The sequence below is a fragment of the Quercus robur genome, chromosome 4, assembly GCF_932294415.1.
Source record: "Quercus robur chromosome 4, dhQueRobu3.1, whole genome shotgun sequence".
Lineage (NCBI taxonomy): Eukaryota > Viridiplantae > Streptophyta > Magnoliopsida > Fagales > Fagaceae > Quercus > Quercus robur.
Window position 1 is genome coordinate 11,606,238 of NC_065537.1, and position 22,727 is coordinate 11,628,964.

Below are 22,727 nucleotides of genomic sequence, written 5' to 3' on the forward strand. Positions count from 1 at the left end.
ATCACTTGTTGGTGTTCCATGTGTTGGAGTGATGCTATGTGCCATTTTGGGTCCACTCTACAGCTCTAGGAATTGTTTTCTCTCTTTTCTGTTTTGCTCTATGACTGTGTCTGTGGCAGTATAACTAGATCACTGGTGGATTTGGTGGCTAACTAGAGAGGGAGGTCTTGAAGTGTTAAGTAGTGGTAATGCCTGGAAAGCTGTTCCTTTGTAGTTGGTACGGTGTGTAAAGACGTAGAGGGAAAAGTTGGGCTTATTGAGGGTAGGGAGCTTCCTGTTTGCTATTTTGAGATGGTGCTATAAAGGTCCTATTTTAATGGCTTTAGTTTATGTTCTTTTTCCTTATTTTTATTTTTAATTTTTATTATTTATTTATTTTTAAATGGGTAAGTGATACATGACCCAATGTGTTTTGAAACCACAACTTCACCATGGTAATGAAACTTTCTAGAGAATAACCATGGTAATAGTTGGATCCAATTACTCAAACCAATAAAGAACACATTATGACAATATGATGATGCAAATGTTGAGTTATATCACCTCACAATCAGCTCAATCTAGTAGTGATCACTAAGGTATGAAGATCAGCTCAAGCTAGTCACTTGTGGGGTGTGTTTGAATTGGATTAATTTGTGAATGTTTGTGTTTTTGAAAAAAATTGGAACTTCCTCATGTGTTTGGCATTATGGAGAATGGCAAATTATGTGATGAATTTGGAGGTACTGGTATTTTAGACTGCCAATCTTGAATTTTGGGTCCACTAGTTTTGTTAATTTTGATAGTGAGGCTATGTGATTTGCTACAGAAGGAATTGGAGTTGCTTGTTTGTGTGACCAATTTTATTTGGGCTAACCCTGATAAGTTCACTAGGATCCATAGAGTTGACTTTGATTCGGATTAAATCTTGGTTTCATTAATGTTATGCATTTTACTAGTTCTTGCAGTTGGGAATGATGATTTGTTTCTTTCAATTGTGTATTCATTTTCATGTGTGCTGATACTGGTAATGGCATGTTATTCTGTTTATGTATTGATTTTTTTTTTTTTCTTTTTCTGATTGGAGAATTTTTATTCTTACTTCGGTTCTCTTGTTTCTTTCTATTGTCTAGGAGTGGTATGCTTATTTTATTAGATTTAGATATATGGCAATTAATACCACTGCACACCCTTGGTGCGGTAGTCACTCCACAAATATAAGTACTTGTGGGGTGTGGGGGGCAAGGGTCAGGGTTTAAGTTTCTAGGAGGGAGTTTCACACACATATGCATTTAGATTATGTATTTAAAAAAAAAAAAAGATATATGGCAATTAATGGTTTGTGGAGTGTTGTAATTTTTTTACCCTCAAATTTTACGTAAAAGTTGTAAAGATCAACATGGCTTGTTATCCCAAATGCTGGACTGATTTGTTGTCAAGGAGTTTGTTTTAATTGTTATCATTACATTGTAATGTGATTTGGACATCTACCATTCTGGTGTAGTGTGATGGCAGGGAAATTGGTTTTGATGTTTTTTGTTCATATAGTGATGAGTTTACACTATTGAGTTGTGTTTTCTTCATGACCATGCAACTGACATTGATCTGTAAAGTTACTGTCACATTACAATTATAGGATTTGTTTGTGAAGAACTAATTGTGGATAAAGATGTTTCTAGAAGTTAAGTGAAAATTGATTTTTCTGTTTAGGCTTTCTCCTGCACCCTTCCAAAGCAATGAAGTATTTATACTGTCTAAAATTCTAAATGGCTTTTTTTGTTTGTTTATAGACTCCTTAAAACACAACTAGATTAACGTAGATATGTAGCCAAGTGATTAACTGAGGTATATTATGCAGATCTAGGTTAACACATATAAATAATATCATTGAAAAGTGCAGAAAATATAGAACACAACGATATGATAATTCAGGAAAACCAAACCGGTAAAAAACTTAAGGAGAATTTGACTTAGCTATACTCAAGGTAAAACTGAATCCATTGAAAGAATTGAAGTTTATACAATAGCGACTTAGACTACGAACATTCTATTACTATCTCAAATAGAAAACTTACTACCACGACAATGTGACAGCTCTAAGTCTGCGGATTACTTTTTTCTTGGATTCACAGCAAGCACAAGCACACCCGTTTGTGTATCTTTAAGCTCTTAATGCAACAATTGAATTGATCACCAAGTTCTTAACATAATCTTGAATCATGGAAACCCTAAGTATGTGTGAAAGCAACCATCTCTTGATCTCACAAAAGATTCGCACACACAGCATAAGGAGCAACCTAAAACATGGCTGGGTTTTCCCTTTTATACTTAAGATAAAATATAAAACCTTACACATCAAATGGGCTTGGACTGAGTTGGAAAATTCTGCAAAAAAACAATCTGCATGAGCTTTAATCGATTGAATCTAATTCTTGATCGATCGAGCCAAGTAGATTTACATAGTAAATCTTACAGAACACTCGATTCCAACTTTACACATAAGCACACTTTGAGTAAGTCTAAAACAAAAACTAAAACATTTTGATCATAGTTTGCCAACATTACAAATTGAAATTCTAATACATTTAAACCTTAAGTCTTAGAACCCAACAGTTTTCACCTATAAAAAAATCTAAATGGTTTTGTTCTACCCTTCGATTTTTAGACTCGGGTTTTGTTCTAACTTTTTCCAATGTTTTGCATTGTTATCTTTGTACAGTTGCGTTTCTGGATTTGATACCTAGGGTTGCAAGAGAATCTCATTTAACTAGCATACTAGCAACTCCACTTCCTCCGCTACTTCAGTCCCTCCATTGATAATCAGGATTTTTATTGCTTGTTAGTTTTATGTTGGCATAAATCTGGTTTTACCTTGGTATTTCAGCTTGCTCTAGCTAATCAAGTTAAATCAGATTTTCAAATATATATTTTTAATGTTTACATTTCAAGATATTTCTCATGTTTCGATCTCTAATGTTTTTAGCTTTTGTACTGAATGTCTCTTTTTTTTTTTTAGGAGAAAACCAAATGTTTCATTAAACAAGAAAAGGAGTACAACAGAAGCCAAAAGCAAACACAGAGATCAACCTAGGTCTGATTGAATCAGATGAGCTACAAAGGGTGGAGAAACACCCTTCCCAAGTTTGGTTGGCATGATTACATTTGTCAAACTGGGCAAGCTCATGAGCAACCCTATTGTAGTCCCTTTTCAAGTGATGAAAGGAGCAACTATTAAAGGAAGCCTTTGCAAGCTGAATTCCCTGTATCAGGTGTCCCATTTCACTACCACTGAGGTCATGGGAGATGGCTTGAATGACCGAGAGAGCATCTGTTTCGAAGATGACATTGGAGAGTTCCATTTCCTGGGCCAAGAGAACCCCCTGTTCCATTGCAAAGAGTTCTGTCCGTTCAGCAAGGTAGTGCGAGGGCAGCATTTTACTGAGAGCTGCTACAACCCTTCCTTCCTCATCTCAAATGACCACACCAACTCCTGAGTTCCCAGCACCCCTTGTGGATGTCGCACCATCTACCTTTACCTTGAAAGAACCAGGAGGAGGTGCCGACCAGCCCCTATGGATTGGCTGCTTGGGGGGAAAGTCCATCACGATGGCCTCTTGGAAATCCTCGACAAGGCTCTTTGCCATCTCCCAGAGTGTCAGGGGGGATAGGCCATGCTCGTAATGTCTTATTTGTCATTTGCATTTGGAAATAGGAAACAGGTGAATTATAAGGTAGAAGTAATTGTTCCCCTAGATTGGCTTGCTTTTTATGGGTTTTGTTTGATATTTTGAAGTAGTTCCCTCGAAATTGGGAAATATTTAAGGTGAGACCTTTGTGCTGGAAAAGATTAGTTTCTACCATGATTGGTTTTGAGGGGGTTATAAGGTCTTCATACAGGTTGTTTGAGTTTGGTACAAGCTTTTGAATTGAATACCGAGTACAAAGAATATCTGATAGAGTTTAATGATATCTTAAAACATGTGAATAGGTTCGTGGAGATTTTGGAAAAGCAGACGAGTTTTGTGGAAGAGCAATTCTTTTCTCTTTATGCTGATTTGATATGGCAAACAAAGAAGGATGCTGATGAAGTTGTTAAAACTGCCCCAGATGACGGGTAAGAAGGCCAGTTTTGTATTTGGTTACAGTACATTGGACTTTTGATATATTTGGTTGTAGTATATTGGACTTTTGAAGTATTTGGTTGTACTACATTGGACTTCAATGTATGTGGTTGTAGTATGCAGTTTTTGTGCACGGTTGAATGTGTGTTTTTTTTTTTTTTTAAATCTTATTTTGAGGGTCAAAAGACCCTTAAATAACCTTATTTATCAAGGGATGTATATATAAATTTTTTAACCCTTGGTTATTTATAAGTTTTTCTCTGCAATGGCACCAAAAACTTGTTGCGATTAAAATAATGCAAACCAAAGTGCATATTTTTCACAAGTAATAACATCTTCGCGAGTCAGAGGGCAATCCGCGGGGAATGATTAACACTACTTGGAAAATGCAATAATAGAGTACTCAAATTACATGTAAAATAGACTGAACATGTGTGATTGAGCAAATAATTCAATTGACATGTTACAGGGAAGATTAAGCATTCAATATATTCTCAATTCATATCGAATCAAAGAGTTCAAGCATTCGATATATATAAAAATCATATTAAATCTTAAAAACTTGCTAACATGCAGTGATTCCAAATAGCAAATGAATCTCAAATTTGAAATTTCAATAATCTATGAAAAGCACATAGATAATCCTAAGAACACATAATAAAAGTATTTGGTTTCACCTCTAACCCTAGCTAGTTATCTAGACACACATAGTTGTGCAAAGGAAATCCATAGAAACAATGCAAAAAATATGAAAAAAAAAAAAAAAAAAAAAAAAAAAAAAAAGGTTCTAGGGTTTTTCCTCCTCTATAGCTTCAGTCTTCTCTAAATGAAATGAGAAAATTCCTTAAATACATAGGAAGTGAATCCCTTAATTTTTGGAGTTTTTTTCACTGACAGCTTCCAGCCTACGTTTGGCCTCCAAAACCATTATTTATGACTTTGTGGTAAACTAAACAGTTTTAGATCCTTAAGTCTTCTTTCTGTCGCTGAAAGATCAGGCTGATAGGACATCTATGCATGAATTTATGCCAAAAATACTGAGACAATGTAGGATGATTCCATATTAGGATTTTTCCTTTTTTGGTTTGAACGGATTTCTTTCTTCATTTTTTTACTCACAAGTTTTTAAATTATTTAATGGTTCAAAAACTAAGCCTTTACAGATCTTGACCCTTGGATTCTTTTGGCTTTATTTCTGTTTGAGTAGCTAACTAGTTTTAATCTCTTACAAGAGAAAAATACACGTAATGAGGGACAAAATGGGCTTCTGCCCTTTTCAGCTAAATTAATTAGCCTTTTGCCCTTCTTTCCAAACTAAATAGGGAAATGCCCCTCTTTTGAAACTCGACTTTCTTAAAATCGAGTTAAAAAAAAATAAAAAAAATTATGTAGCCCTATAGTGACGTTTTTAAGGACCTATAGTGACGTTTTGTAACTTGATGTCCAGGAAATCGAGTTATAGGCAATAAAATTGCTTTATTGCCTATAACTCGATTTCCTGGACATCAAGTTACAAAACGCCACTATAGGTCCTTAAAAACGTCACTATAAGTCCTTGAAAACGTCACTATAGGGCTTAACTCGATTTTGAAAAAGTCAAGTTTCAAAAGAGGGACATTTCCCTATTTAGTTTGAGAAGAAGGGCAAAAAGCTAATTAATTTGACTGAAAATGGCAGAAGCCCATTTTGTCCCACGTAATGAGTATATTTTAGTGAAATCTTTCAAATTTACATATTTACAAGTAATTAAACATAAACTTGATGTGATATTACCCATCAAAACTAAGATAGTAGTGTAAACTTAAGCAATTATCATAAGCTTTCTGACAAGAGAAGGAAAGGAACTCATGCAGGGGCTTTGGAGTTTATGCTTCCTCAAAGTGGTTTTAAATTCTTAAACCAAGAAGATGTATATGTTACAATTTAATGTTTTTGTAGAGTCCTATGTATTTTCAATTTATCATTTTTTGTCATTTTCTTCATGTAATTAGGTGCATGTAAATTTGTATTCAAACAAGTGTAAGTTTTCTCTAAAAAGATATTCATCTATTTGAAGATATCCACAGTCAATAAAGAAGAAAAAGAAGTGAAAAAAAGGGTTGCAACTCATATTGTTCAAAAATAGATGATGCCCCTCCAGAACAATTTGATCTTCGATGGTAAAATCTTAAAAAAGCTCATCAAAATCCGTATCCCCTCTTATTTTGAAGTCCACCACAGATAGCTAACTTGTGCTAATAACCACGTAGATGTTGAGTAACTACTTTACCCAAAATATGTCGAGCTTATCACTTAAATTTGTTCCTTAAAAAAAGCTAAAAATACACAACAAATTTTTTTCCTCTAATTAATGTAAACCTCACAAACCAACCCCTCTTATCCTCTCAATTCATACAAAAATAAAAAAGTTAAGGTGCTTTCCAGTCAAATACTTCGCTGTAGAAAAACAAAAAATCAATAATTTCCCATGGCTAAAGAAAAAAAAATTACCAAGAAAAGTTCTATAAATCACATAAATCACTTCTTTAAATCACCAAAAAAATTACATAAATCACTTCTTTCACTGAATCCCAGCAATAGAGAAAGCCTTGTTGTTATTAAAGCTAACAAAAACCATGGCTTTCAAGCACTACACCTTTTTCTCTCATGTCTTTTTAGCAATAGCCATCCTCCTCCTCGCTAGCCACGCTCATGGCGCTGGCCTATGCGACAATGCTAAAAATAAGCCCTACTGCAATGCAATTGTTCGTAATCGGACTGACGCTAATGATGCCTTGGTTACGTCCATTAAAAAATTGGTTTACGAGACCAAAGCGGCAAAGATGTTGGCTCAAAAGCAGGCCAAGTCCCCCGAAATTGATGACTGCATAACTGCCTTTGAGGGTTCCATTGACAACCTCAAAGATGCCTTGGGAAGCCTCCCGAGCCATGACTTGGATGGCCTGAATAGCTACATCTCGGCCGCCCAGACCAACTACGGGACATGCGATGACGGGTTCTCGGATTCTGGCAAGACCAATCCCATTGCCAAAACTACTGCGTTCTTAGGCGAAATGGCTAGCGTCAGTTTGTATCTATCAACTTTAATTACATGAAGAAGAGCTTGTGAGTTGTATATGTGAGAGTGGTCTGAAGAAATTGTCATAAAGTTTTCAGCTTTTTACTTTTTCTTTTCTCTTTGATATATATTTATGGGCTTGCTCAAAGAAAAAAAAGCGTTTATGGGAAGGCCATGTTTGTGATATTTGTGTCTTCTAGAGCACTTTCTTGTGCCATTGTGACGTATGAGAAAATATTTTATTATTAAATGTTTTTTTTATTATTTATAAATATATTGACATTTATCCTTATAGAATAATACAACATTAGATTGGATTAGCTTTTCGAAATATTCTTTTGCTACTCTTTTTGCCATGATTTCTTTCCATTACCTGTTTAATAATACAAGCACATACCTGTTACTAATAATTTTTTCTGAGGTTGACTGTAAGAAACCTAATTATACAAAATCTAATAAAATAGAATTTGAATATATCAACATAAAAAAAAAAAATACAAATATGTGAATTTAACAATTTATTTTTACTAATAAAATGAAAAAGTAAAAAATAACTAATTAATGAGAAATAAAGTGAGAATTGAAAATCCTATGCTAAGAGTAATAGTGTGATTGAGAGTCTAAAATGATGAGAGAGAGAGAGATGTAGAGAACAACAAATGATACTAGTTATGAGTGCGAGTCAAGCCATTGAGAAAAGTAGAGTTGTTGCTTTTGCAAAGTTAGGAACAGCAGAGTTGTCGGTGTCGTTAAGAAAAACTCATTGTCACAGTGTCTCTCTTAGTAGGAAAATGAAATTAGAGATTATTTTTATAGAATGAGTTGAATGACTTACGAATCTAAAATAATTGAGAGTTTTTCTTTTTTTGAATATTTTGTTCATTTGATGTTATTTGGTCTAATCTTCTTATTATTTGGGTTATTTTTTATGTTATTTGGACTAATTTTTGTTGTTATATATTGTTCAAAATTAGTTGATGCTACATTTGAAAACTGCAATAAATAGCTAACTTAGGTTAATAATCACATTGATGTTGAGAAACTATTTGGCCTAAAATATGTTGAGCATGTCAGGACTTCAAATTGTACCTTAAAAGAAGCTTTTAAAAAAAAATATACAAAAGTTTTGCTTCAAGGGTAATGACTAGTGCACAATGCAAACTACCTGTTACACCCAACAGACAATGTGTAACAAACACTAATCTCTCTCTCTCTCTCTCTCTCTCTCTCTCTCTCTCTATATATATATATATATATATATATATATCCACACACACTAAATTAACAAATTATTATCATCCCAATAAAAATGTTGAACAACCTCACTTGAGAATTACAAGAATTTAGGTTAAAAATAATAAAATAGTATTGTTACATCCACAACATTTTTATAATAGTTTCACAAAAAATATTTTGTGATAAGCTTTTACTGTGGGCGTAGTGGTTTCCTCCTTAGGAAAGGGGAATATGCCTTGGCCAAGTGGACCGGGGCGAAAAAAAGATGGAGTCGCCACCTAGATTAGGTTTAGGAACCATAAAATAGTGTCTTTACATGGAAGGACTAATCTTACTATCAGAGTATAAGTTTGCAGTTTAGGTAAACGGATGAGAAGGTGTTATGCACCCAACCCCACCTGCTCGCGGGTCGGCTTTTAGTCCTTGTATCTTATGTCTTAATCTCATTGAAGGCCTATTCAATATACCGTTATCTATACTCACACACACACTAGCATACATCTAGCAATCGACATGGCATCAATCATCCCAAAACCCTAACATACATCTATCATGGCAACTCATATCAAACTTAACATACATTCATCATGCATATTATATTATCTCGTCCAAGGCAGTAAACAAATAAAGATATCACATGGTCATGACAGCATTAGAGAATTATTGGAGAGCATCAAGAACATCAAGAACACAAACATATTCCAAGTTCTCATATCATATTCATCAAACCTAAAATCCCAATCAAATGCATGTACATATGAATGCATGCCTTACATCACTTACCTTATTGCATCACAGTACCTATATATCAATGCGTGATCATATCATATGCACGTTCATGGTAGAATAAAGGAAACATTGGAAGAGAACCCTAATCTAACATGTGAAGAAAAACAAGTAAACAGAGAGATAGAGACTCAAAAACATAAGAAAGGTTCAAAATAGAGGCATATTACATGAAAGAAATAAAGAGGCTGAAGTAGAAAACTCATATTAGGGTTTCTGAGCAAGAGTATGCATACACATACATAAGCCTGCGTACGTGGGTTAGTTGTATGCATATGCATACTTTGAGTATGCGTATGCATGCAGAAGCATGCGGCACACAGACACGCCTCAAACCCTAACCTAGAAACTAAAATGCAGAAAAACAAAGTAGAAACTTAAAACAAAGAACTATCAACCTAAGTATCCTTCTAATATAAAAATAAACAACCTAAACTAACAACAAAGATATCAAAAACAAAACAAAAATCTACTCCTAAATATGCATTGGATCTAACAACAAACAAGAACAACATTTAACACATCAAAACATGTTCATCAATATATCCAATCATTCAACTCTCCAATCAAAACATGATGAGACACAATAAAACGAAATTTAACGGAACAAAACATATTTCTAAGCATATATAACATGTAAATCAATTAAGAACAGCAAGAATGCAAGTTATAAAAACCTTAATCAAGGAAAACCCAAGAAGAGAGACTCACCTTACTTATGGAACACAACTTGGTTGATATTTAACCAGCCCCTCAGTGTTTACACAATAAGATTCAATGAGATATCAAAGCTAATAGAAGATTTCAATAGTTTATAGGTAATCAAAACTCAAAATAAAAGAATATTCTTGAAAAGATTGTTTGAAAAGGGTTTTGGAAAATTAGAAAATAGTTTCTGCCTTAAGAATAATAGAGAGAGGTTTTGAAGAACTCAAAAATGTGCACAATCTTGTGAGTGCAAAAAGTTTTGAGTTAGGAAAGAGTTTTGTAGAAGTTTATGTGGAAAATCAACTCTCTTTAGCTAGGGTTTGAGTTTGGAGGCATAAGGTTATATTTATATGTTTAAACTAGGATTTTCAAACTCATTTGGAGGGTTTTAGATGTCCCAAAAAGTCTAGGGGCCATAGTCCATCAAATAGGGAGGTTTTGGGCCCTAAAAAATGAATTTCTGGGCTTCTGGAATTTGGCCTGCATGCGTAGGTTTGGGGATGTGCACACATGCATGCCCCCTGTGCACGCGTGCATCCCAAAATCCCTAATTTTGATAGCTCTGATGGCCCAACTTCAGATAGCCATAACTCACTCAATATTAATCCAAATTAGGTAAAATATGTGTTCAAATTGAAGCTCGGGATTTCTACTTGCCAATGAATTAAACTTCACTAAGACCTTCTTTATGAATCAAAATTTATTATGAAAACAATGAGCAAAGGTCATTTTTTAGCATTGTTTTCAAAGCGATTTGAGCACTTTCGAATTGTGATTACTTCCAAACTATCAAAATAAATTCAATTACCTTTTGTAGACATACCAAGCTCATCATTGGGATTAGAGACTAAAATTTATTAATGGATAGAAAATGTGGTGTCTACAGTTACTAATTCTAATTTTGGGCCAATAGTTATATCATTTTTTCACCCACTAATAATAGATTGTCTTATAAGATTTGTTGTGAAAATGTTGTGCATATAGAATTACTCCAAAAATAATAATCATCTCTCAACCCTTTCCTCTCTCTTACTCTTTATCTCATAACTGTCGTACTAGTTCTACTCTTACCGCTTGTTTTCCCACTTTCTGTTAAGGCAAAGGCTTATCAAAACCACTCCAATGTAAAACATTTAGGATCTTCGCTCTCTCCCAATTCAAGCCATACTTCATGGCTCTCTCCTTTTGGACTTTTTGCATTTGGATTCTACTCATAAGGTGATGGCTTTGCTATCGGAATATGGCTGATTATTCAAGCTGAAAAAACAATAACTTGGACTACAAATCGAGATGACTTGCCAGTCTCCTCAAATGCTTCTTTTCACCTAACCAGAGACAGAGCAAGGGTGACAAAAAACATATCTAGTATGCCTTATCCTACAACTTCAGTTGCTTTGCTGGATTCTAGTAATTTAATGCTCTACAACAAGACTTCTAATATCATATGGGAAGGCTTTGATTTTCAAACTGACACCAAATTAGGAGGTTAGAATCTTTCTTCCATGAAGGACTTGGTTTCTAGTGTCTCTACATCAGGCCACTCAAGTGGACTATTTAGGCTTTCTACGCAGCAAGATGGAAACCTTGTTGCCTATCCTGTAAATAGCTCGACTGAACCAGTTGGTGCTTATTGGTTCTCTGGTACTTCAAATTAATATTTACAGCTGAGTCTTAATGATATCGGTATTCTATTTCTGAGCAATGATAATTTGCTTGTACAATTTTTGGCTAATAGCTTAAGAAGTCATGTTTTATGTTGGCTTTATTCAGTATCAAAACTTTATATGTAATGCATTTTATTGGTGATGTATTATTTTCTAGGATTTTGTGTAAGTTAGGGTAGTGTACTTGAGCCTCTTCCTAAAGAATGAAAGCTACATCAAGCTACATTTGTTTGAGAGCACAAATGTTCACCTCACGACCATCTTGTAGCCTTAAGAGGCGAATTGTCACGAGTTGCACGATCTCTATACTCTGCAAATTGCACCAACCATTGCTTTTTTGCTAGCACGCACACACACACATAGCTGTGAGGCGTGGCAAGGGCTTTAGATAAGTATTGCCCAACCCTAGAAACCCTAAGGGTGCCAAGAGAGTGAAGTAATTCCTATGTATGAAAGGAGAGAGCTTTATCCTTAGAGAAAAACCAAGTTCTTAATCTTCCTTTTCCATCTCTTTCATTTTATTGATAGAAATTCTATAAACACATTCCTCATCCACAAACACATACCTACGAGTGAGTGAATGTGTAAGGAAACTTGAGAAGCCATAACATAAATCCAATCTTTATTGGAGGTGATTCCATTGGTGCTTCATTGGAGGGTCTCCGATAAGCTAGGAAGAGAAAGGACTCGTTGAAGTCAGTTACTAGTTGGAGCTCGGAGGGCTCAAATACATGTAGGAGCTTAGGCTTAGAGGGTTCATTGTATGCCTTATGTACCGCAACTATCTTGCACAGTGGAGACTTCCGACAGGTCGTCGAGGGAGAAGTTTTTATGCCTGAGGCTCAAGCTCTCCTCTTCCATAATACTTGTGGTGTTATGTGTGGTTTGCTTGTCTTCCCCTTTATATTTCCTTTACCTTATGATATTGCCATGCTTGTGTAGTGTAGTTTGTGTGTTGGAAAATTTGTTAAGTCGCTTGTGATTCACATCACATTGTGTGGACCTTGAATCCTTGTTGTGTTAGCATTTTCCTATTTTGTGTGTTTTCCCCTTGTTTTTGTTGCGTTCCTTTTGGTCTTTACCCTTATGGAACGTGGCCAATCAATAGCTACTACCCTACTCTTTGATGAGAGCAACAATGCATTTTGGAAAAGGCACATATGTACTTTCCTCTATTCCATTAATGGCAGTGTTTGGACTTCCATTGAGGAAGGTTGGGTAGCACCTGATAAGCCTGAGGCTGAATGGGATAAGGTTGCCAAAGATAAGTTTAATGCTTACAACAAAGCCTTGAATGCTATATTCTATGTTGTCTCCTAAGGAAATTCATTGGATATCTCACATGGAAACCACCAAAAAGCATGGGACATCCTTCAAACAACCTACAAAGGAATGAAAAGGATCAAGGATACCAAGCTACAAATGCTCGCAATTCATTTCGAAGAGCTGAAGATGAGGGCTAAGGATGGGGGAAGATGAATCATTTGACTCATTCTACTCAAAGCTAAATGAGATTGTGACATCAAAGTTGAATCTCGAAGAGAGAATTCCAAATGAGAAAATAGTAAGGAATGTTTTGAGGTCCTTGCCCGAAGTGTTTCGTCCTAAAGTTGCTGCAATAGAGGAGAGCAATAATATTGATAAAACCAGAATTCAAGAGCTTTTGGGATCATTACAAACCTATGAGATGGGACTACCTTCACACAAGTCTGGAAAATCCATTACCTTAAAATTGATTGAAGAGTTGAAAATTTCAAATTCCAATGAGATTGACATTGAGAAGGAGGTGGCGTATCTTGCAAAGAATTTCAATAAATTTTTGAAATTCAAGAAAAACTCAAGAAGGCAAGATGGAAAGCCATTTATGAAGTCATTTGATTCAAGAAAAGAGTTCCAAAAGGACGATGGGAAATGGGACTTCAAGTGGAAGAAATCTAGTGAAGGATCTTCAAACTCCACACCTACATGCTATGAGTGCTATAAGTACTCGGTCATTTGAAAAGAGATTGCCCAAATTACCTAAGGGGAAAGGGAAACGTTATGAGTGCAACTCTTAGTGATTCAGAAAGCTTGTCACCTGAATTTTGATGATGAAGTGGACGAAGATGGAAATTACACTACTTTTATGGCCATCATTAATGGTGATGCTACAACTCATCTTGATGAGATAAATGAAGAGGATGGTGATGATCTGGAGACCATCCCCATAGAAAGCGAAGTTGTTCCTGAAACAAATTTCTCCCATTTTCAATTTCAAGATAATGAAGAAGAGTAAGGGAAAAAAGGGAGTTAGCAATTCTTCAGCAAAATTATGATGCTTTGCTCAAAATGAGTGGCAAGTATGCCAGGACAACTGAAAATGGCACCATACGAATGAAAAAAGCTAAAGAAGATAAGAAAGCTACATTGGAAGAATTGGAAATCTATGTGGCTACTGTTGTCTACAAGAAATTAAGGACGTCCAGACAGAAGTCTCATCCATAGAGATTGCCGCTCAACACTTTAGTAATTCTTAGTTAAATTCATCAGAATTGGGATTTATCACGCAAGTCCACTACTTTAAAATATGGGAGTAAATTCTCCAAAACTTGCTCGCACTCCACCCACTAAGTTAACATATCTGCCATGACGAGAGTGACATAAAAGAAGGAGGCCCACTCAAGATTCCTTATATAAAGACCAAACCTCATCAAATTCAACGTATATGAGAAATTTACTAACTCTTTTATTTCAAGAGTTCATGGAGATCTTGAGAGAGTTTCTAACTTAACCATATCAGGTCTATGGCAGGCACCATACTAGTGCACTTCAATAGTATTTTTCCTCTCTTTTCAAGTCTAATATACTTAACTTGATATATACATTCATAGAGATTTTAAAATCTAGCAATATAGTGATATACTTCTTAATTATGTAAAAGCTAACAATATACTCTTTAAGTATAAACATTTTGATTTTGGTGTGGCAAGAATTTTTTAGCAAATCAAACAAGAATTAAGTACTACTAGGGTTGTTGGGACATACATAGTAAACAAATATATATTGTTTCATTTTAAATGCTTGCATTACTTCTTCGACTTGATTATTAATGGAGTTATAAATTTAAAACTTGTTTTATATGTTGATGTAGTGGACATATGTATGCTCAATATGAAATGAAAGTGATTTTTTTTTTTTTTTTTTTTTTAATCTATAAATCCGATGTCTACCATTTCGGAGTTATGGTGAGACAGACTTATAAGATGTGCAAAAGCAATTAGTTCCTTACATAACAAAGTGGCACATCTTTTGGTATATATAGTGGTCTTACTCATTGTCGTGAAATGAGAAACCTCTATTTAATGAATGTTATTTTTTATTTTCTCTTGTTTAAAAAAAAAAATTTATTTAAGTTACAATGGAAGATAAGATTCGTCTCCATTTGAAACATCAGGAATTGTAGCAAGTTGGGTTATAAGGCTCTTGCCAAAACAACTTCTTTTTTTTTTTTTTTTTGGCAAAAGTGTTTGAATTGAAGTACCAAACAATATAATAACAAGAACGTATTTTCAGTCCTTAAGAAAGAGATAAGACATGGGATGCAATGGGTAGATGATAAAATGTACAACGTTTACTACTTTTTGTCTAAAATGTAGATTTATATTGCAAGTACAACGTAGATGGGTAAAGGTTCTTTACGTATTAAACCTAGGGAAAAAGAAAAGAAAAAGAAAGAAGCTAAATGATGGGTCTATTTCACAAAAGATTATAGGATTTAGCACTGCAATTATTTAGAAAACGAGAGTAAACTTGATGAGTTCCATTGTTGTCATGAAAATCCACAACATATCGAAATTATATATATATATATATATATCTAAAAGTTGAAACATGACATTTATTGTTGTTATATTCCAGTTGAGTCATATTAGCGACCACCTCACCCACTTATTTCCAACCATTTTTCTCTTATTTTTTGACTCTTCTTCTTTTTATTCATTTTTTACCTTAGTGTTACATTTTCTCCAACCATTACCCCCTCCCTTTTACCTTTTCATTTACCCATTTCTCTTAATCTTAATGTAACTCTTCCTTTATCCTCCTTATCCTCTTACTGTAAATTTCCAATTCTCTCATTCTACACATATTTTCCCAAAAGGTTATTACTCTCTCTTATGTTTTTTTTTTTTTTTTTGGTGGATTTTTCTTTTATTTTATATACCTCTACTTTATGTTGTTGAAATTTTGTGTTCTTTAGAATTATACTTTGGGCTGACGCAATTTGGTTTTTTTTTTTTAAGTTGTTATTTTTTTTTTCATTGTTAAATGTTATCCTATTGCATTATAAAGTATAATATATAAGAATATAGTTTTATTCTATTATATAGCATGACTTGGATAATTTGGTGTGACTATAATCACACCATCTTTCTACTTTTATCTTTCTATTTTCTCACTTACATGAATGGGCCGTTAATTTTAGTTTATATATATATATATATATATATATATATATTCTCAAAATTGATAGTATTAGTGGAACTTTCATTATTTTATTATGTTTAATATGGATTAGAATTGTATGGGCACTGAAAGTGTAAATGGAGGCACATACACCTTTATGTTTCTTTTTTTTTTGGGGGCTGGAAAATACTGTTCAGTAATGGTGTAGTAAATGTAAATGTAATAAATTCGAATACAAAGGTGCCTTTTTTGAGGTTTAGGGGCCGTTTGGATTGAGTTTTTTGATAACTCAATTCTCTGTTTCCATAACTCATAACTCAAAAATGGTGGGACCCATAGTAAAAAGGTTGTTTGGCCAAACGATAACTCTGTTTCCATAACTCTGTTTCCATCACTCAATTCTCTGATTTTTGAGTTATGAGTTATGGAAACTGAAAACAACAAAAGACTGTTTTCAGTTTCCATAACTCATAACTCAATGGCATTTCCGTAAATAAACACACATGAGGGACCCACAGCCGCAACTTTTGACTACCTTTTGACTTTTTTTTTTTTTTTTCCTGGGTTGGCGTTGGCTGTTTTTTTTTCTTTTTCTTTTTCTTTTTCTTTTCCTAGGTTGGCCGTTCCGGTTTTTTTTTTTTTTTTTTTTTTTTTTTTTTTTTTTTTTTTTTTTGGGTTGGCGTTGTTCTTTTTTTTTTTTTTTCTTTTTCTTTTCCTTTTTTTTTTCTTTTCTGGGTTGGCGTTGTTCTTTTTTTTTTTTTTTTTTCTTTTTCTTTTTCTTTTCCTGGGTTGGCTGTTCGGTTTTTTTTTTTTTTTTTTTTTTTTTATAAGCTTCGGTGAGTTGGGTATTAATAAATAAAAAAAATAAAAAAAAAAACTACTGTACTGGCTGACAGGTGTGGGACCCATGAATAGTGTGAAAAAATTGAGTGATGAAAATAAAAGTGATGTTGCCAAATGAGTGTGAAAAAATGAGTGATGAGTGATGAGTTATGAGTTATGAGTTACGAGTGATGAGTGATGAGTGATGGAAATTGAGTGACGGAAATTGAGTGATGAAAAAAGGTTACCCAAACAGGCCCTTACTTTTCCTCAAGGTGGAACAAAATGGACCAAAGTTCCTAGATATGCTGGAAGTGTTTCTCACTGTGTGGTCCAGGATGTTGGATTAACAAGCCTGCTCCCCTCCTCTGTTCAAGCAAGCTCAAAAAACATCCCAAAACACCCCTTCCTCTCCTAAACCCTCTAGAACAAACCTAAAGTAAGATTGATGATGTTTTGTTGTTGAAGGAGATCAAGAGCCATCAGAAGTTCATAGGACAATCCAAAAAGACAACCCAATAGGCATGGATTACATTAATCAGTTATGAAATTATTGTATGTCTAGTCATAATTAAACCACTATTTGACTTTCTTTTATGTCTTTTGGAGGCCATTCGGTACGGCGGAAGAGAGTGAAGCCCCCCCTTTTTTTTTTTTCCCACATATATGTTAAGTTGGGGTCAAGGCCAGTTTGTGCTCACCTAAAATATATTAACATATTATTTAGTATCAGAGCATGATTTCAAGCCAGATCGAAACACAAATACCCATTGCATCTTCTAATAAGAAATAGGAATGATTTGTTTGTCTCCCCACAATATAGCGCTTATATTTTTTTTTTCTTCACCTATACGTTTTTTTAAAAATCAAATCAAACTTTATTTAAATCTTCCTTTCTTTAGATCATGCCTTTTATTTTAATAAATCTTCATTTTTCATCACATGCCTTTTAGGTTAGTAAGGGAAAAAATTGTTGGGAAATATGAATAAAAATATTTATGAAGTAATTAAAGGAGCATAATATAGTGAATAATTATTAAAATGGTGGGAGAAATAGGAATGATTTGTTTGCCTCCTACAACGTAGCACTTTTATTTTATATTTTTCCTCACCTATACGTTTTTTTTTTTTTTTTTTTTTTTTTTGAGTAATGCTAGAGATACAATTTTTTTTACAAATTGTTGATGTGGTGAGTGGTTATTGGCAAATAAAAATGTGATATTAATGGTAGATTTAGATGAAAACCAATAAGGAGTTGATCACATCATCATTTTGTAAAAATGTTGTAAAATAATTTGTAACCGTAGAATTACTTTTCTTTTAAGAATAATGCCAGAGACAAAAACATTTTTATAAAAAATTTTACAAACTGCTAATATAATGAGTAGTTATTGATAAATGAAAAAGTGATGTTAGTGGTAGGCCTAAATAAAAACCAATCAAAAGTTTCCAACAACAATACTTTATAAAAATGTTGTAAAATAATTTGTGAATATATCATTACTTTATTATTTTTTTATTTTTTTTATATCAAATCAAACTTTACTTAAATCTTCCTTCTTCTTTTTTATTTTTCTTTTAAGATCATGCCACTATTGATGAACCATTATATTTTTTATAACACTATTTTGAGTTGATACGATTTGGTAGTGTGTATTTTGAGTTCTCCATCACAAGCTCTCTCTCTCTCTCTCTCTCTCTCTCTCTCTCTCTCTCTCTCTCTCTCTCTCTCTCTCTCTCTTATATAGCTTTTGTTTGTTTTTTGTTTGACATAATACTTAGTTATTTTGAAAGTTAGAAATTGAATTTATATCAAAATACAATCTTGCTATGTATTTGAATATGTATGTTAACTATTTGAGTAATATCAAGTGTAATTTTGTGATAAGTTTTTGATTATCATGATAATCCCCTTTAAAAGAATGAGAAAATTGAATAATATATTTGAAGCCTAAAGAGTTTAGTTGTAAAAGAAAAAAATATATAACGTACCATAACATAATTTAGAAACATATGGATCACCTCAAAAAAGAATAATATCAATCAAACACACCAAAAATATTAAAATTGTATATTTGTAAAGATGGATAGATGAAAAATAATTTTAGAAATTGTTTAATATACAGGGAGAACAAATTATCTTCCACAAAATTTAAATAACAATTTATACATTATACTACAATTACAAAATACTTATTTATTTTCACGCATTACATGGGTATGCAACTAGCTCTTTTTTAAAGAAAAAGCATTCAACTACGACCACATGCAAGTTCATGCAACCATACCCCGTCCATTAAAATCTATATCCACTTTCATTAGACCAATTAGTAAAGGTTTTTTCTCCTTTCGGCACTAACTCACTAAATATTGTCTATACATTTAAACATTAAAGTAATTCTACTACTATTGTCTCATAGAATCGCCCCATTCAAATAATGCATCTGACCTTACCAATATTTAAACACTTGCATTTCCATTTCAGCAACTAGAGAAATTCAGTGTTCAACCATGGCTACCAAATTACATATTCTCCAATTTATTTTCCTTCTTTTTATCTCATGCTTCTGTACTACACACGCTGCAAAAGGGAAATTAAAATTGTAAGGCGATAGTCTCAAACCAGGCGACATGCTCAACTCCTCAATTGACCTATAGGTTTCCGCAAAAAGGAAGTTCATTTCGAAGTTTTTCAACAAACACAAGAACTCCTTTTTGGGAGTAACGGACAAGGCAGACAAATTTGTTGTATATGTTGCTAATCCAGGCAAACCTATTGCCAACGATTCCGGCATGTTCACCTTGGATAATACAGGAACACTGAAAATTATGCACCTAGGTGGGGATCCTATAGTGTTATACTCTTCTGCTCAACCTTCAATGAACACTGTCGCTACTCTACTGGACTCCGGAAATTTTATCTTAAAAGAATTGTACTTTAATCATTTAATGGATTTACTATAATGGGGTCTTATGGCAAAGTTTTGATTATCCATTCAACACACTTTTGCCTGGTATGAAATTAGGGGTCAACCACAAAACGGGCCAGACATGGTCACTTACATGTGTGTTATCTGATGAAATCATAGCTCGAGGCCCTTTCACTTTGAATGTAGTGGCGAAGCCAGAATTTTGTCTTTGGGGGCCATGAATAATTTTCTTCTCTATATATAAACTATATATTTTTTTGGTTATATATAGTAATAAAAAATAGTACTATTAATGTAATTTAAGCACTTTATAAATCTTTTTCTTAATGGAAAGTACTTTATAAATCAATATGTACTATATTTGTATGATATATTTTATCCACTAAATTAGAATTCATAAAAATAATTGTAATAAGCTTAATACTTTTTGTGCTATTTATAAGTCAGATTTAGATTCAAAAGCACCAAGATTTAAACCCTGGATTTGAACCCTTTTAGTTAATTGAGTTACGACACTTAAACTAGACAAATACTATATTTTATAATATTTGTATACAAATGCTATATTTTGTAAAATTTACATATGATAAATAAATATTTGGATTATATTTTGTGATTGATGATTCATCATTTGTAAATTCTACATGTAATATTCCTAGTATCATCCTTTTATTAACTAGTCAAAAAGAAAAGAGAAATGTTATATTTACAATATTTTCACAACAAATTTTAAATGGCAATGTGTTATAAGTTGTTATTAGTGGGGTAAAAAGGTAATCTCAATAATAAATTCAAATTAGAATCAATAACAACTAACTACTTAGGATCTGTTGCGAAAGAGTTATAAAAAAGTTGTGGAGGTAGTACTTTTCAAAACAAAATCTAGGAATGCAACAAAGACTATAATGTTTTCACAACACATTTATTTTTGGTTGGGGTGGAATTGGATATAATATTTTATATTGACGGTCCATCATTGTAAAAATATTGCAAGATTTTGGTGTGTATTTGCACAATTCCTTGTGAGATAACAAATTAAATTTAATCTCTGTCTCTAAAAGTAGTTTTATAGTGTCAAGAAATATCATTGTTCAACTATCATAAAATTATTAACAAAATATGAAAACCACATATCTGTGGTGAAACAACCATATTTAACAGTACGTGTCAAAATTTGTTCCAGACAACATAACATAAAAATCAAGAGAATTTGAAAACAAAGAATATAGAGATAGAAGAAGGGGAGAAGAAGAACTCAGCTCCTTTGTGCTGATCTATCCAAAATCAAATGCCAATTTATCTGCTAGTAGAGTTGCTGTTGTGTGATTTTTTTTAAGGAGAGGAGTGCACTTTGCTGCCTCCACTGCTTGCCAACCATCAACCTCTAGCACGTAAGGGAAGTGTTTTTACTCGCTTTTCTTTTTATTTAAAAAAAAAAAAAAAAAAAAAAAAAAAAAAAAAAAAAAAAAAAAAAGTTCTTAAAATGAGGAACAAGCAAAAACTAAGAAGAACCCTTTCTATTAACTCAATTTCATTTTCAGGGATTCAGTTAATCCAATTTTTATAAACATATCAAAATTTTAATGGGTTTGGGGGGCCAATCAACCTACATACTCAAGAAAAAATTTTAATTTTTGTATGACTCATATATTTGAGTATATATACTTGAAAATTTGTGGGGGCGGGGGCCGGGAGGGAGGGGGGGGGGGGGGGGGGGGGGTGGCGCCAAGGCCCCCTTTGGCCTCTATGTGCCTCCGCCACTGTTTGAATGGGACCCCAAGGGACACCAATTGATCATTCAGCGACGAGAGGTTGTTTATTGGAGAAATGGAAACAGGTTTCAGATGTTACATGCAGAGACAAATACTACATACGATTTCATCGTCGTTTCAAATATGGATGAAGAATACTTCACTTATAATATATAATATAGATCAAAGTCAGCAGTCGAAATGGATGCTTGCTTCTTTGGGGGAATTAAAGGATCTCAATTATGGATCTAGTATTGCCCGAGCAAATAAGTATTATGGCAATAACACTAATGGAGGATGTCAGAGGTGGAAACAACTCGTATGTAGGCATCGTGGTGAAGCATTTGAACTTAGACCTCCTTATTACTACTCTGATCAATCAATTTTGTCAAATTCAAGTCTCGGCATCAGTGATTGCAGAGATGCTTGCTGGAAAAACTGTGCCTGTGTGGCCTTCCGTTCTCTATTTGATAATGGCACTGGATGTCAATTTTGGATAGAAACATCCATGTTTTTTCTTGGAACTGAAGGGAATGTTTATTTTCTTGCACAAACTTCTCGCAGTAGTAAGTTAATTTGTTCTTTGTACTACCATAATGTTGTGGAAGCCTGAAGAAAGTATACTCAATGCTCTCTTTGATGGATAGAAACTAAACTATTAGTTTTTGGGTAGTAAACCTCAAATCCACAAGAATAAATCCACCAGGTGATAAAAAACTAGAATCAACCAAAAAAGAAATTTGACAAAATGTTTGTGTTTATATTGATCATAGTCTAATTTGACTCCAATGGCTATAAAACATATAAATACTAAAAAGTAAAACCCTAGGACGACTACGAAACATCCAAAACTCTAATTCACACTAATTACGCAATTAGGTGACAAAATAGTAAAATTTACCAAAAATGGCAAAATTGAGCAAAATCATAAATTACTAACCTTAAGAGTCATCCCAAAATAAGCGAGACCTTATTTTGACTTTTGAGCAAAATATTACTATGGAACAAAATTTACTATAAACGGCAAAATCGCAATTTTTGGGACCTAAAAAATGGAATTCATCATTTTCAAGAGGTACCTCATAGCAAAGCAATGACTATTGCTCAGAAGGCCATTTTGCTTCAACCTACCAAATTTCATGCCAAATGCTTTCTACTAGTGTCTTTTTACCTTGCATGATTGCATGTTACATAGATCTCTTCAACTATTAGCTTAACTAAAATGGTGA

The 22,727-nt window shown here is 33.5% G+C and overlaps 1 protein-coding gene and 1 pseudogene across 1 annotated transcript; both read left to right on the top strand.

Moving 5' to 3' along the window:
- The first annotated feature begins 6,715 nt into the window (after positions 1-6,715).
- LOC126721368 (uncharacterized) lies at positions 6,716-7,195 on the top strand. Its single transcript, XM_050424415.1, has one exon. The coding sequence runs from the start codon at positions 6,716-6,718 to the stop codon at positions 7,193-7,195; it is 480 nt and encodes a 159-aa protein (XP_050280372.1).
- A 14,379-nt stretch (positions 7,196-21,574) lies between these two features.
- Positions 21,575-22,727, top strand: part of LOC126721369 (G-type lectin S-receptor-like serine/threonine-protein kinase At1g11330) — a 29,265-nt pseudogene continuing 28,112 nt past the window's right edge.

Bases quoted from the DNA above. Each gene is read 5' to 3' on its own strand.
- LOC126721368 (XM_050424415.1), top strand. From the start codon at position 6,716: ATGGCTTTCAAGCACTACACCTTTTTCTCTCATGTCTTTTTAGCAATA.